Source organism: Filicampus tigris, chromosome 4 (genome assembly GCF_054856515.1).
Source record: "Filicampus tigris isolate MCC_2025a chromosome 4, RoL_Ftig_1.0, whole genome shotgun sequence".
Taxonomy (NCBI): Eukaryota; Metazoa; Chordata; class Actinopteri; order Syngnathiformes; family Syngnathidae; genus Filicampus; species Filicampus tigris.
Window position 1 is genome coordinate 1216303 of NC_141220.1, and position 16676 is coordinate 1232978.

Sequence of the window (16676 nt, forward strand, 5' to 3'; positions counted from 1 at the left end):
CCCTAATATATATATATATATATATGGACAACTACAACTAAGAAAGTCTAAAATGTGAACGTTTTGTTTGTGACTCTTTACTAACAATCTATCAGGTTAGATAAATTTAGAATTTGACATCACCTGGAAATTTTCTAACTAACGAAATAGATATCGCATAGCATTTTAATTTTAGAATGAAAAAAAAAAATTCATACAAAATTGTCAAAGTAAATGCAATTTCACTATGCTGTGTTTGCATGCACTTTACCACCCAAAAACCTTAAGATAAGTCAGTTTCTTCCCTATTCAATGTGCATTATTCTCATCCTGGACCTCTTTCTGTGATAAGTATTTGAAGATCAGCACTCTCTACAATATTATGGAGATTCTATTTATTTAAACACCTGTTCAGCCAACCACCCAATGTGTTTCAGCTGAGGCTGTGTAGAGACCGAGGCAGAGGCCCCCAGGTAAGCATTGATGTGAGCCAGAGTCTGAAGGAGCAGGGCAGCAATGTTGGTGTGGATGGCAGCGAACCAGGAGTTGGCAGTGGGGGCATCTTTACAGCGAAGTACCACTGTGTGCTGCCCATCTGGAGAATGGAGCTCCAACAGTCTGAAAATTAAGAAAGGCAAAATATATTGGCTGGCGTCGGGTGGAAATCTTGCATCGCCAAAACAATGATTTTTCTGGGGGAAAATCCCCCAGCATATTTGTGAATTCATTTAAATTGCATCGTCAAAGAGAGCAAGCCATTTTCAACACTTTATATTGGTCAATAATTTGAAAATAACATACTCACATTGGTCCTGACCAATACTATTGATTTGTGAAAAACAAGAAATTTACAAAACTTGGACATAATAGGTTTTGGCCCAAAACTAGTAATTTAGTGCTGTCGAAATTTTGCGTGTTGATAATGCAGTAGCGTAAATCACCTTTCACACCACAGATATTTTTACTACTCGATTAGTGCACGACCCTTAATTGGCCCCATACTGCTTCTGTGGTGTATGCCTTGTTTATGTGCTGTTCCTGCTATATGCACATTGGCCTCTTAGTCAGGGCCGCCTTTACCAACAGGCTTACCTGGGCTTGAGCTCAGGGGCCTAGTCAAGGGCCTAACAGAATTTTAAAAAATGTTGAATTTTCTGTCAATCAGTTAACATTCTTGCCATGAGTTGACAGCGCTGTGGCCATAGAGAGGGCCCATCAGAAGTCCTAATAGTTTCATATTATTCTGTCACTTGGGGAAATTTCTGTAATTCACTTGCCGCTGCAGTACACGAAGCCTGTTCTAGGGGGCTTATTGAAAGACATTAAATTCAATATTATTCTGTCATGTATTTATTTGTCAGTCCATCATGTCATTGTGGCATTCCTGGACCGATCACACGCCCGTACGATACACTATGACAATTTTCAGCCAATCCTGATGTAGAGGAAGATTCCGTTGTAGAGCTTTGGATGTCAGCTGACTGATCCCTGCGTACATTTGTTTACGCAGCCATGCTGGCAGGATAGCAGCAGTGACAGGCAAAGGATTTACAATGAACCATCAACTATCATGACGGCAGATGGTGAAGACTACAATGGTGATCCTTGTGATCACTCGCTGTGAGCGGGCGCACCCGGGCGCTCGCTCGCAGCCTCCCTGGCACTGAAGAACGACTAGAGGACCGGATGAGCCAAACGCCAGCGCGACACTCTTCTTTTGGTAACCTGTAGGATGCTCGCCACTTCTGTCTATTTTAGCACAATGTTCAAGGTAACAACACAGGACAAGTTGTTGCTCTTTGCGTGAACACCTGCTACCACGTATACACACACAGGTTTTATTTTCACAAGTGATTCATTCATTCATTTACAGAGCTGGGCACTTGACACTTTTTTGCCGGTCCAGCTGCGACCCTCCGCCCTTGACCTGGGTACCCTTCCAGCCTCGACCCTCTGGCCATATTCATAAACATTGTTGGCCCCCGACCCGGCACTTCATTCTTCTCTCACTGTTCTTCTCCGCTCCATGCACTCGGATTCAGCAAGTTATTTATTTTCCACACTTCCCCTCTACTCCCGGCCTTCAAAATAAAAGCATACCAGCAAACCAATACACAGCAGGTTTGCTACGGTTTATTTCCAGAGCAAAGAAGAAAGAGAGAGAGAGGTGAATTAGAGCGAGGTATTTCTAAACTTCAATGAAGACATCCGTGAACTTGTCACTGCTGCGCACAGTTTGACTTTACACTCGCGGACACAACGTTGTTGATACATATTTTTTTCATATTTTTTTCTGAGATTAATTTTGGCCGCCTCGCGACCACGTCACACGCATGAGGGCCGATTAGTGGGCCGGACTAAAATCCACTTCCGGCCTTGCTTAGTCGAGCCCTTTTTAAAAATTGGTCAGCCCCCACTAGGTTGCCATAACAGCAAACAAATAATAAGGGGACAAACCAATATAAACACATAAGGTAATAATAATATGAGCAAATCACTCAACAGTCAACACCCTCACTTGCTCACATTTGGAAAAGTCTATATTGCTTAAATAAACGATTTGATTACACACAGTCATGTTCATACAGCAAGCATAAATGTTTCAAACTTCCTCAATATGATTTTGGTTGCTGTCTTTGTTAATACATCTACAACCATTACTTTTCATTGGTTGGGCAGTACTCCAAGTGGATCTGGTCCACATGTTTGCAGCGCTGTCTATGTACAGAGTTTTTAGCCAAGGCAATAGTGCCCTGGTTTCCTCATAGTCAACACACTTGTAGGTCTGTCCACCAAAAACAAAAGTAGTGAGAGTAGCGACAAAGTACAGGCACTCTTGCACGGTTGCAGCCAACGCCATGTACTGAGGCTCACAAGGTTGATAATGCAACTGTAGATTGTTGTTTGGTTTTTCATGAAAGTAATGGCCCTTGCTGATTTAAACTGATACGATAACCCATAGTGCTTTTACGGTTAACAATATCAGCAGCCCAATTATCGTCACTATGAGCATGGATTAGGTTCTAACTTTTGCATCTTCTGAAGCAAAGTTCTGTGTTTTGAGTTCCTTTAAAATACAGTGGTACCTCTACTTACGGAATTAATTGGTTCTGGAGAAAATTTCCTAAGTAGAAAATTTTGTAAGTAGAAATGTGTTTGCCATTTAAATGCCCTAATCCGTTCCAAGCCCCCCAATATTCAGACATAAATGTTTTATAAAGCATAAAAATGCATCAAAACATGTAACAAATACATCTTATAATTAGATTATTGCACAATAAATGAGAGTTGTGCATAATGTAAAAAACAAAGAATAGAATAGAATAGAATTTAACACATGCTTTACAGCTGACCATTGTTCAGTAGTTGGTTTTGTATAATACTGAGACAGTTTGCTGACAACAAAACTTAGATCTGGTCTTGTACAGGCTGCCAGATGGATCAAACCACAAACAGACTCTCTACACTTCCTTACCATCATCCTTATCATTCATTTCTTGAGCATCATCACTGTAGTCGAGTTTTTGCTCGCAAGGCTTAACTCTAGGCTTACAGTGCACCTTTCAAGCCTTTCCAGTGTTTTACACACACATCTGTATTCTGGGCGGCACGGTGGTCGACTGGTTAGCACGTCCGCCTCACAGTTCAGAGGTCGTGGGTTTGATCCTGGCCCCGGCCTCCCTGTGTGGAGTTTGCATGTTCTCCCAGTGTCTGCGTGGGTTTTCTCCGGGTACTCCGGTTTCCTCCCACATTCCAAAAACATGCATGGTAAGTTGATTGGACTCTCTAAATTTCCCCTCGGTGTGATTGTGAGTGCGGATGTTTGTCTCTTCTGTGCCCTGCGATTGGCTGGCAACCAATTCAGGGTGTCCCCTGCCTACTGCCCGAAGACAGCTGGGATAGGCTCCAGCACGCCCCCCGACCCTTGTGAGGATGAGCGGTATCGATAACGGATGGATGGATCTGTATTTTGACATTTTCACACAATCATCAATTTGATCGAAGTCAATACCGAGAAAATGTGCAAGTCTTTTCAGGTCTTTCATCAAAAATTTAGAGTTAAAGTGAAAGTTAACCCAAACATATTTTTTTTAAAGAATATGTGCTATGCAAGCCCACTAGTTGAGACAAGGCATTCTGATAAATATTGCGTTTGTGGAATAAGAGTTAATCCACCCATTTTTAGCCATCTCTGGGGGCAGCCATTTTGGTATGATATATGATTAAGATATATGTTTGGAGACAATAACGATATCAACAGAATAGAGGATGGTAATTCACTAGGGTTGGGCACAGAGAATCAGGAATCGAGTGCGACCGGGACAATAATTCCGGTTCTCCCGGAACTGTTCAGATTTTAGAATGTCAGTTTCGATTCCTGGTTAGCCGCGAAGAAGAAGCACGAACGAAGTACGACCGGACAAAAATGTGTGCGCATGGCGCGCCGCCGAAGCTGCGTCGCAATAGAATGGTAGCTCGCCCCCACTTGAGCTGACGTGCTCCGCTCGGTCAGCCCCTCCGCTGGCTTCGTGCGTGGGCCGCGGCGGTGGCGACTCTGGGCGTGCGCCCGGCCCTTCCCACGGATCTCCACAGCTGCAGCGGCTGCTGGGACACTCCGGTGGCAGCGGTCGCCCTTCGCAGGGTCGGTGATTCTTCCCAGGCTGGCCCGACTGGCCCATTCGGCCGTCGCCTAGCCATAGAACTGACGTGACTTGGCTGATGACCCAAGTCAGAATCGGCTAAGTACGTCTAATGCCAACAAGTTCAACACTCAAATGCACATATCCAGCTAATATTTAGCTAATAGCATATAACAGCTGCAGCATAGACATACCTAGAGTACATAAACACATACAGCATATGGTTACATAGACTGCTTAGATTAGATGGACTTTCCTTGCTTGCCCTAAAATTCAGCATTGTTTGTCATATATATTTTCTTTCTAAAGAAAGACAAGGTTAGCCAATAAAGTTCAGCAGCATGCTTTCAGTAGCAGCTGCATTATTGTATTGTCTTGAACTTCTCAAAAATAAAGCTTGTGAAAAATAATTCTAAATAAAAATACAAAAAACTATATTAAAATAAATATACTGGTTAAAAACAGCCCTTTGAGTAATTCATGGTAAAGTTTACAAATAGTCAAAAGTTCATGAAATTAAAGAACGGTGAAAGGTATGTAATGAGTCCCAAAAAACATTGTTTTTTTGTTTTTGTTTTGTTTTTTTAAGAAACGGAAACGAGAATCGTTAGGAACCGGAATCGAATCAAAGAACTAAAATTGGAACCGGAATCGTCCAAATTCAAACGATGCCCAACCCTAGTATTTACCACTCGATTTAAAAAAAAAAAGAAAAATAGTGCTTTTCTTGCACTGATAAAAAAAAACGTAAGTTAGTTTTACATCTTCGATTGAAACACAAATGTCTAAGCTTTCAATTTCTTTTGGAATTATGTTTCTATATGCTACAGGGGCTGAGATATTGATTATTTTCTAGGTGTTGAATTTCCAAGAAAACTTCAGGTTTTCGAGGGTTATTCCAAAGACGACCTTAGGTTTTAGAGAGGTGTTTAGCCAGGTGCTTTAGGCCTTAATGCGTTAATAGTAGGGCTGGGTAATATGACTGAAAAGTATATCACGATGTAAGTGTTTCATATTGGTCGATATCGATACATAAATGGAATTGTTTTCTTTTTTTTTAAACTATTGAAAATAATGACCCGAAGAAAAATACATTTATGTTAATTTATTTTAACATAATACTTAATCTTTAATAAGAGGTCAATGTAACTATGAAAGAGGGAAATAAATTGGTTGATATAAAGATTAAATAAAGATAATGTGCTTAGAAGGGCTGAGAAATGTTTGAAAAACTGTCACAATCTAAGTATTTCATGTCATGTCATGTCATGTCATCTTCCAAACCGCTTTTCTTTCTAAAGAGGCTGCATTCAGCCATTTTGGTCCTCACCTTTGGAATAGCCTGCCAGAGGATGTCAGGTCTGCAGAGACTGTTGATATTTTTAAGAGGAAGCTCAAGACACACCTTTTTAGTTTGGCTTTCAACAACTTTTAAATAATTTATCTTTTCTTTTGATTGAAGATAATTCTATGTTTTGCTTTGAATGTTTTAAAGCACTTTGAGTTGCATTTTTATGTATGAAAAGTGCTATATAAATAAAATGTGATTGATTGATTGATTGATTATCCTATACAGGGTCGCGGGGAGTTGCTGGAGCCTATCCCAGCCGTCAATGGGCGAAGGCAGACTACACCCCGAACTGGTCGCCAGCCAGTCGCAGGGCACACATAGACACTGTCACTGAGCGGGAATCGATCCCACGCTGCCCGCACACAACTCAGGCGTGTGTACCACTACACTATCAGTGGACTCTAAGTATTTCATATCAGACAATATTGATAATTACTGATTTTGTTTTAAACCTTTTCTTTAAATAACAGTTAACTGTTTTTTGTACATCGTTATGTAGTGTAATGTGCAGTTTGTCCTCCATCCGTGCATTGTAAATTCTTATTTGCATCAGGTCTACCCCAAAGCAGTTGTTGACACATATATTAGCCTTCATTCAATGTTCATCCAATGTAAGTGAACGAATACTCTCTTGCAGTGCATACATCATCGTTGACCAACCGTCTTAGGAACATCTTTTTAGCGGACTCATTATTGCCATAGTCCATTCATATTTTACTTGCTTGATTTTACCTTGAGTGCGATGCCGGTGTCGGATAAGGCTAACTACTCCTAGCATTTCAAAGACAAGAAGTCCTCTACTTGTACACCATGGTTCCATCCACGGGTTTTTAATAGAGTTATCATGCATAATCTAATTTAATTGTAAGAGTTGTACTGAGTCGAGTGGTCATTTATTTGAGCAAAGTTACGGCGCTCGCTCGCTGGACGCGAGCATAGCGCACAGCCGCCGGGCCCGCGAGCATGCTCCGTTGAGTTAACAGCTTCTTGTTGGTTTAAATGCTTCTTCCTCTTTGGTTTAAAAGCTGCTGCTTCTTTGGTTTAAATGCTTCTTCTTATGTTTGGAGGCAGAAGCGCGCTGCCTGCATCACACACCTGCTGCGATCGGGTTTGTTTTTCTTTTTTTTTTCTATCGAACGTTTTATCAAAGGCATTTTCTATTGGTATCGATCAGGTGTCAATCGCGATACATATCTATATCGAATTATCGGCCCAGGCCTAACTGTGGCAATATAAAGGAGCACACATAACTGACTGTAAAAACATCTTTATTCCACAACTGCCAACAGGTGAACCTCAATAATCACAATTAGTGTTGTTCCGATGCAATTTTTTTGGCCCCGAGACCAATTCCAATACCCAGTTGTGCAGTATAGGCCAATGCCGATACTGTACCGATACCAGACATACTCACTTGGATGTAAAACCATTGCTATCATGGCTTGGTCGGACTTAAAAAACTTTGTGAAACAGGAAAAAATAAGAAATAATATGCACAAGGTATCTTTGTGAGAGATTATGTCGGATTAATTACAAAAGCTATAGGACATTATTATAAAAGTTTGTTTTGAGTATTAGTGACCCATCGCAACAGGTTCCGCTCCGAAATCCACTTTCAAAACCAAAAACAAGCAGTATGAAAATCCAACAAGTTCAATTCCAAAATCCAAAATTGAGCAGGGTTTGTTGTTGTGGTCCATTCCCCTTGTTCATGCTCGCTGCCGCTGCCGCATGCTCTCGGTGCTTGTTCACATGTTTCATCCTCAAATGTTTTATCAGGTTTGACGTATTGAACCTGGCCACTTTAGTTCCACCTCTTGCAACTTTTTTGTACTCGCTGGAGTTTCTATGTTGAAGTACAGTAGTTCCATATCGCTACCGACAATCTCTCAACATGAAAAAGCAGCCCCGCAATGGTTACAAGCGTCCGCTCTGGGCCAATAGCGACGGCTAATACGGCTAAACAGTCACCACACACCAGTGTCGTGAATGAGCAAGATACAAGGCGCTGCTGCATTCAATGTAAATTGAGCAGGGTTTGTTGTTGCGGTCAATTCCCTTTGTTAATGCTCGCTGCCGCCGCAGCAAGCTCTTGGTGCTCGTCCACATGTTTCGTTCTCAAATGTTGCATCAGGTTTAACATATTGAACCTGGCCACTTTGATTCCGCCTCTTGCAACATTCGCTCTAGCTGGAGTTTCTATGTTGAAGTAGTTACATATTGCCGACATTATATCTTCTGTACCCCACTGCCCCCCACCCCTCTCACACACACACACACACACACACACATGAAAAAGCAGCAGGGAAAAAGATACAAAGCGCTGCATTCAACGTTCTTTACTCGTACAGCATCGGGAAATGGCATCGGCACGTTATTTGTAAGTACTCACAGATACCGATACCAGTGTTTTAATGTGGTATCGGGATACTTTCCTATACCAGTATCGGTATCGGAACAACACTAGTTTGCATGTGACTGAAATCAATAGTGTGTTTTCAAAATGAATGAACTCTGAAAAATCAAAACATTCTACACACTGTCACTTTAAGATCTTTCGGAGCCAAACGTAACCTGGTCAGATTTAAAAGAAACATGGGTCAAAACACATTCAGATATACAGCATGTGTGGCTTGGAGTGGTCTGCCCTTATTCATGAAGATCTTAAGTTCCCTTATCGGCTTCAAAACTGCCCTAAAGAGATTGTTAAGGGGAACCGAGTCAAGGAATAGTCTGACAGCCATTTAAACAGATACTGTTTACTTATTTTGGTCAGAATTTGATATTATATATACATGTTTTTATTTTTCTTATTTAAACTGCATATTGTAATTATTTTTAATATTGTTATTGAAATTGTATTTTGATTTTAGTCCTTCACACTATTTTCCTGTGTGGAGGCACATCCACACATTCCCTTCATATACATCTTGCACAGACACTATATTACCAAAAGTATTCGCTCACCTGCCTTGACTCATACTATGAACTGAAGTGCCATCCCATTCCTAACCCATAGCGTTCAATATGATGTCGGTCCACCTTTTCAGCTACGACAGGTTCAACTCTTCTGGGAAGACTGTCCACAAGGTTGAGGAGAGTGTTTATAGGAATTTTTTACCATTCTTCCAAAAGCGCATTGGTGAGGTCACACACTGATGTTGGTTGAGAAGGCCTGGCTCTCAGTCTCCGCTCTAATTCATCCCAAAGATTTTCTATCGGGTTCAGGTCAGGACTCTGTGCAGGCCAGTGACGTTTATCCACACCAGACTCTGTCATCCATGTCTTTATGGACCTTGCTTCGTGCACTGGTGCACAGTCATGTTGGAAGAGGAAGGGGCCCCCTCCAAACTGTTCCCACAAGGTTGGGAGAATGGAATTGTCCAAAATGTTTTGGTATCCTGAAGCATTAAAAGTTCCTTTCACTGGAACTAAGGGGCCAAGCCCAGCTCCTGAAAAAAAAACCCACACCATAATTCGTCCTCCATCAAATTTCACAGTTGGCACAATGCAGTCTGAAATGTAGCGTTCTCCTTGCAACCTCCGAACCCAGATTCGTCCATCAGATTGCCAGATGGAAAGGCGTGATTCATCACTCCAGAGAATGCGTCTCCACTGCTCTAGAGGCCAGTCAAATGGACGGAGGGCCAAATACAAATTTTTGCTACAAGTCGACGGCCGGACTGATAGAATGTTCATTCAAATTTTTTATAATGTCCAGATTGCATTGGGTCCTTCGCGCCTGCTGATGATGTCACGCTTTATATTTCTGTAATATATTTCTTTGCCTCTATGTTTGTCACCCCCCTGGCTGCTGTGTTTTTACGTTCAGAGTTACTAAATAAAAAATAAAATAAAGTACATTACTGCTACTTTTGCGAGGCAGCTCGTACGTCACTTCCGCTTATGACCTGAGAAAAAGCCGCTGCCCGTCTTGTGAAACAATATCAGTGGAACGTTTGCGTTTCTCCTGCCAAACGGGAAACAATTTTCTGGTTGACTTGGGCTGCAAGATTGTATGAACTGTACATAATGTGAAGTAAAACGGATAGGATCATATGATTGGTATGATGTCTCCAGCTGACGCTATTTTAGAGTGGTAAGGTATGGATGTGGGTGCTCCTGTCAGAGAACACAGGCCCGTATTCGACTTGACACGTCTATTTACTGTGGTCTGCAACAACACAGACAAAGAATAACCTAGCAACATCATCCAATGCATATCCATTAGTTAACAATATGCCTAAACATTAAAATTCTCTGTATTAAGCAATTAAACAGCCAAACAATGCATACAATACACATTCACACGTTTCATCATTAGAATAGTCAGCATACTAACCGAAATAACTAACTAGTGATCATCAACGTGACATCAATCACAAGAACATATCTAGGCTGTTATGTACAGCAGTTACTTGACATGAACCTGACTTATTAAACTCACCTTTTAACATTTACACACAACAACAAACGTGGTGAAACACGGGAAATTTGCAACTACTGAGTTTGCTGGCACGAACAAACGACTAGCTAGCTGTGTCGAAGGAGGAGAAAGAAAAGAAAGCACGTCTCTCGCTGTCAACACTTAGCGCTCGAGGAGCGTTCAATGCCTGCTCACAGCGTGGGGCATCTCAGCCCTACATCGAAACTCAATGAATTTATCAAATGCCAACAATTACTAACAATAAAACAAGGTGAAATTTCTAACAAAGTATTTCTTAATGGAGCGTGTTTTACTCCGAATAACTTTTCACCACAATACAATTCTGAAAGCCATGAAAAGTGAGGTGAAGTCTTGAGTCGGCATGTAGACGACCGAAGGACGATCCTAGCAAATGTAGCGGTAATGTTCTTTATAACAACAGCCAGGGGGTGGCAAACATAGATGCAAAGAAATATGTTACAGAAATAGTGTAACAAATTGGGTTATCTGTGTTGTGGTCGAATTTGTGTCTTGCCAAGTTGTGTTGTTTCCGAGGTTAATGAATGCATCGTACGGCTTGCTTGAGGGGAGGGCATGCGAGTGAGAGTAGCGGAAGACGAAGAGGAGAGCTTGACTGAACGGTTGTCGTACTGTATTGGCGTCGGCTGCGGCCCACATTAGCAGGTTGGACTAATAAAATGTGATAATGAAACTACGTCTGTGTTCTTGGAATACGCTACAGTATATTTTAAAGCGTGACGTCATCAGCAGGCACGAAGGACCCAATCACTTCTGCTACCCACACCGGCTTGCTGCGGGCTGCGGGCCGGATCTAATAATAAAGCAATATCATCCCAGGGGCAGTAGAAAACCTTCTCGCGGGCCTTGACTATGACATCTGCGCTTTACACCACGCATTCGACGCTTTGCATTGCACTTGGTGATATGTGGCTTGACTGCAGCTGCTCGCCATGGAAACCCATTCCATGAATCTCTCTGGGTACTGTACTTGGGCTAATCTGAAGGTCACATGAAGTTTGTAGCTATGTAGCAATTGACTGTGCAGAAAGTCGGCGACCTCTTTGCACTATGCACTTCAGCATCCGCTGACCCCTCTCCGTCACTTTACATGGCCTACCCCTTCGTGGCTGAGTTGCTGTTGTTCCCAAACGCTTCCATTTTGTTATAATAGAGCTTGACAGTTGACTGTGGAATATTTAGGAGCGAGGAAATTTCACGACTGGATTTGTTGCACAGGTGGCATCCTATGACAGCTCCACGCTGGAATTCACTGAGCTCCTTAGAGCGGCCTATTCTTTCACAAATGTCTTGTTTGACAGTCTGCATGCCTGAGTGCTTGTTTTTATATACCTCTGGCCAGGCCAAGTGATTAGGACACCTGATTCTGATCATTTGAATGGGTGAGCGAATACTTTTGGTAATATAGTGTACATGCACGGACATGCAAGAATATGGTCAAGCGCATTTACATACTCAAGGGACCACAATGGAAATAAGCCAATGGCTTTATTGTGTTTTCATCCCTTTGGCTGCAGAATTACCAATGTATATTTTGATACATGCTTTGTCAATAAATGTTTCAATCAATCAATCAAACCCCAGCAAAACCTATGGAAGACAGTCGACCCAATAACCATCCGATAGTGCAGCCTGCAGCGCAAACTGCCACTTAATTCTATAGTTATGGACTTAAAAACGATGTCTTCAGAACCCACCCTTTTTCCAAAATAGAGTAGTTTAATAGAAATAATTTTAGGTAAGGCTGAACGATTAATTGCATTTGCAATATAATCACGATTTGAGAATGGACGAATACTCACGAAGGCTGCGGTTTAAATAGTCATCACTTTATTGACAGCGGCGGGGGGTCGGGGTGTGGGGGCTGTTTAACTGAACGTTAAAACTGCCGCCCTCGCTTTCATCCTTTTTAACATGCTTCATCCTTTTCACCTCGCATGGTTACAACTTCCCGGGTGTGGAAAACAAACCCTCATCATGTTCGTGTGGTGTCTATTTTGTGACGTTTTGGCTGCCGTCATATGTCGGAGCATGTGTGTGGGGAAGTGCCTGATTGCACACACACAGAGAAGATAGAGAGCACCTACTTGAGCCACAACAAATAAAAACGTATCCGTGCAAAGTTTCAAGCAGTAAAATATTAAGAGGATGAATTCGGTTTCAACCCAAGGGAAAGATGAAATGATGTTTAATGAGTCGCCGCCGAGTGGTAATGTCCACTGGCGTGTGTTATTACGTCATAAGTCGGCATTATCTTCCTTTTCCTACCGGGTGGCGTGTGTTATGTTACTAACTAGAGATCGGGTAAAAATTTAATTAAACATAAGAAAAGGACCTTGGGAAAAAAATCGCAACACATATTGCATTCGCAATTTTTAGGAAAATAATTGAAATTAGATGATTTTCCATAATCGTTCAGTCCTAATTTTAGGCTTGTTTTCTAAGGGCAGATTTTGAAATTCAGCCAGGTTTTGGCCCGCACACATTTAAGTCAAGACCAGTGAGAATGACACACAAGCATCTAACTACCGTATTTTCCGGACTATAAGCCACGGCATTTTTCCTAGGATTTGAGCCATGCGGCTTATAGTCCGGTGCGGCTATTCTGTGGATTTTTCTTCCACCGCTCGGGGCGCTCTAATCGGAATGACAGTACAATTCAATACAATACATTTCCCATTAACTGGATGTGACTGCAGGTGCAGGAGTTCAACAGGCGAGGGCACCATAGACTAGGTTATTGCATTAGGTGCTGTAATGCTTTGATTTTATGTTTTCCTAGAGGTGCCTGAAGTGCACATGAATGCGATTGGCTGATGTTACGTCTGTTCTGTTGTTTTGATGTGAAATGCTATTGTTGATTTAGCACGTCGTGTGTTAGATTGGCTGACTTTATTAACATAAAACAAGACAGGTGCAGACGTAGAATATACCGTATTTTCCGGACTATAAGTCGCACTTTTTTCATAGTTTGGCTGGGGTTGCGATTTATACTCTGGAGCGACTTATGTGTGAAATTATTAACACATTACTGTCATGGATTGTTAATGCTGACTTGTAGCTTGTGTTTTGCCTCTCTCTGCACTTTAGCACTAAAGCACCTGCAGACATCATAAATACAAGTCAGCACTAACAAGCAATGACAATTATTTCTATATCATTTCACATGTTATTGCAACCAACATAAGAAACATAAGATACATCCTAAAAGCTATTAAAATCCATGAATAATTTAAACGGTTAAAGTCTAATGTTTTGTTAAACTAACAGGCCTTGCTAGTCGAGGAAGCCAGCTTATCCAAACAGCTAAACAGTCACAAACAAACTCCACTGACTCCAGGTGTGCAGGGGTTAGGGTTAGGGTTAGGGTTGCCTGTTACACTAACATAAAGATCTCTTAATTTTATAAATTATTAAGACACTGAAATCTTTAAACACTCAGCATCAACAGCCTATGACACATCTAAGTATTCAAGTTAAAACCAAGTTGTCATTACATTACATATATACACTTTTTGTGATGAAAAAAATACATACAATAACAGTTACAATTATTGCTAACTATATTAAAACTATTTTTATAATGAAAAAAATACTGTAACTTTAAAAAGTCTTTATGAAATTGTACACACCCTTTAGGCATTGAAACCTTTGAATGTTCAACAGCATATTATAACGAATTGCGTTAACTGTTTTGTGGTCGGATTTGTGTGTTGCTGAGTTGTGATGTTTCCAAGGTTCATGAATGCATCGTAAGGCAAGCGAGTGGAGCAGCGGAGAAAGAAGAGCGCAAGCAGTTGTACTTGATAAAAACGTGATAATTAATCTACGTCTGACGGCGTGTTCCTGGAAGACGCTACAATTGGATAAATCTCGCTATTTACATTTGACGTTTTTGCTCCCTCGTCTAAGAAACATTCACAGTCGGATCATGCCGTGCATGTTAGAAGTGCTACCTGCCACCCATCTCATGTAGCAATGTCGGCACACAACTTTCGGACTTAACCACGTACCTTTGCCCATCGGCAATTTTAACAGGACAGCCAGAATGTTCCCAAACAGGAGACCGCAGTGCACAGGGGGACCATCGAGCTCTGGCTCTTTTCAGGCTCTCACTGTTGTGCCGCCACTCTCCTCTCCCGCATGCAACAATCAATAGCGCCCGTGCGTAAGCTCGTGCTAATAAGTGGACCGAAACGAACGCAAGTGGACCGAACCGAACATGCAATACTGAAACGTATTAATACACCCACAAAAACTTATTTAGGCAGTAGCAGTCCAAACCCTTGATCTAAGCAATGATTTATGGCTTTTCTGATCAAAGGTCATAGTCATAATATTATATTTGATTTTAATACTTTCTGGGACATCTGGAAGTGCTAAAATTGAACTATCGTACATCCTGAGGTCACTATTTTATGTGAAGTAGTCAAAAGGTCAAAGTAGTATATGTCAGGGTATGTTTGAACATTATTTGATATATGTATTATGTTTTGTTTTTTAATAGATAGAATGTATCATCTTAACTTGGGAAGTGAGAAGGAGGAGAAGGAGGAGGGGGTGAGCGCGCGCCCATGGGGGGAATGTAGAGTGAGAAGGAGGAGGAGGAGGGGGTGAGCGTGCATCCATGGGGGTGAAGGTCACGTCCTTTCACACACACAGCAGCATAGGGTGCTGAGAAGGGTGGGGGTTTCTTGTAAGCGGGGGCTTCATATCCTTTGTTTGTGATTAAATGGTTTGATATGAAATGTATTTGATATGGGCATTATGTGAGCAACGGTTGTTTTATTAGAGTTTATTAGAGTTTCTTCTTACCTGTATTTCCATGCGGTTCACATTTGTTGTATGCAAGGTTTCTGTCCTGTTTTATAACAGAGTTTGGTCAAGGAGTGGGGAACATGTGTTTTTTCATCACATCGCATGTGCCGGAAGGTTTTGGTGCTGTGAAGACGGCTGCCTCTCCAGTAGCTCTTTCGTGTTTAGCTCTTTTTAACTTATTTAACTTCATTTCCTCTATTTTCTTTTACTCTTTAGATTGTGTGCTTTATATATCCTATGGATATTTTCAACTTTTTAACTTAAGCTAAAGCCAGTTTCCTCACTTATTCACGGGAGGAACTGTTGGCTTTGCAAACAAGGGGACGAGCCGGGATACGACACCTCATCCCGGGGGAGCTGAGGAGGAGAGCACAGGGCTGCAAGGCCGGGGCTAAGATAAAGGCCGAGCTAACGGAGAATCGGAGGCGCTACAAGCCATCAATTCCCTCCGTTGTCATGGGGAATGAGAACTCGCTACCGAATAAGATCGACGAATTGTCCACACTGATCAACCAGCGGATCTACCGGGAGAGCAGCTTGCTCATCTTTTCGGAGACATGGCTGAACCACCTCGTGCCGGATGCTACTTTGGACCGACTTGGATTCACTGCTGTGAGAGCCGACAGAGACACTAAGGCAAGTGGGAAACGCAAAGGTGGGGGGCTTATCATGTATGTGAACAACTGCTGGTGTAATCCAGGACATATCTCAGTGAAGAAAGTCGCTTGTTGCCAGGATCTCGAGCTGCTAGTTGTTAGCCTGCGGCCATATTATCTGCCGAGGGAGTTCAGTCTCGTGATCACCGTCTGTGTTTACATCCCACCGAGAGCGGACGCAGCAACTGGCTGTGAGAAAATACATTGTGTCATAGCTAGACTGCAGACCCAGCACCCTGATGCACTTATGATTATATCTGGGGACTTCAATCATGCAAATTTGGACTGTACTCTAGCTGATTTTAATCAAATTGTGGACTGCCCGACCAGAAACAACAGGACGATCGATCTGCTGTATGTTAATATTCGGGATGCATGCAGAGCGACTCCCCTCCCCCCACTAGGGAAGTCTGATCACAACTTGGTTCACCTATAGCCACTGTATACTCCCCTGGTCCGAAAGCAACCAGTGACAACTCGATAAGTCAGGAGGTGGTCACCTGAGAAGGAAAGTGCCTTGAGAGACTGCTTTAACACCACAATCTAGGATGTGCTGATGAACCCGCATGGTGAGGACATAGAGGAGATGACACACTGTCTGACAGACTCAACTTCTGCACAGACGTGGTCTTACCGCTTTCCGCTACTACCCTAATAACAAGCCATGGGTAACGCGGGAAGTCAAGACTATTCTCAACAAGAAGAAGGCTGCCTTCAGGAGCAGAGATAAGGAGGCCACGAAAGCAGCACAGCAGGAGGTGAAGCAC

At 42.2% G+C, this 16676-nt stretch overlaps 1 protein-coding gene across 1 annotated transcript in view; it reads right to left on the minus strand.

Moving 5' to 3' along the window:
- sntb2 (syntrophin, beta 2) overlaps positions 1-16676 on the minus strand; it is an 82274-nt gene that overhangs the window by 47466 nt on the left and 18132 nt on the right. The window contains exon 3 of the mRNA XM_086027427.1: positions 387-597. Within this exon, the coding sequence (XP_085883553.1) occupies positions 387-597 (211 nt within the window). The remainder of the gene's footprint in view (positions 1-386; positions 598-16676) is intronic.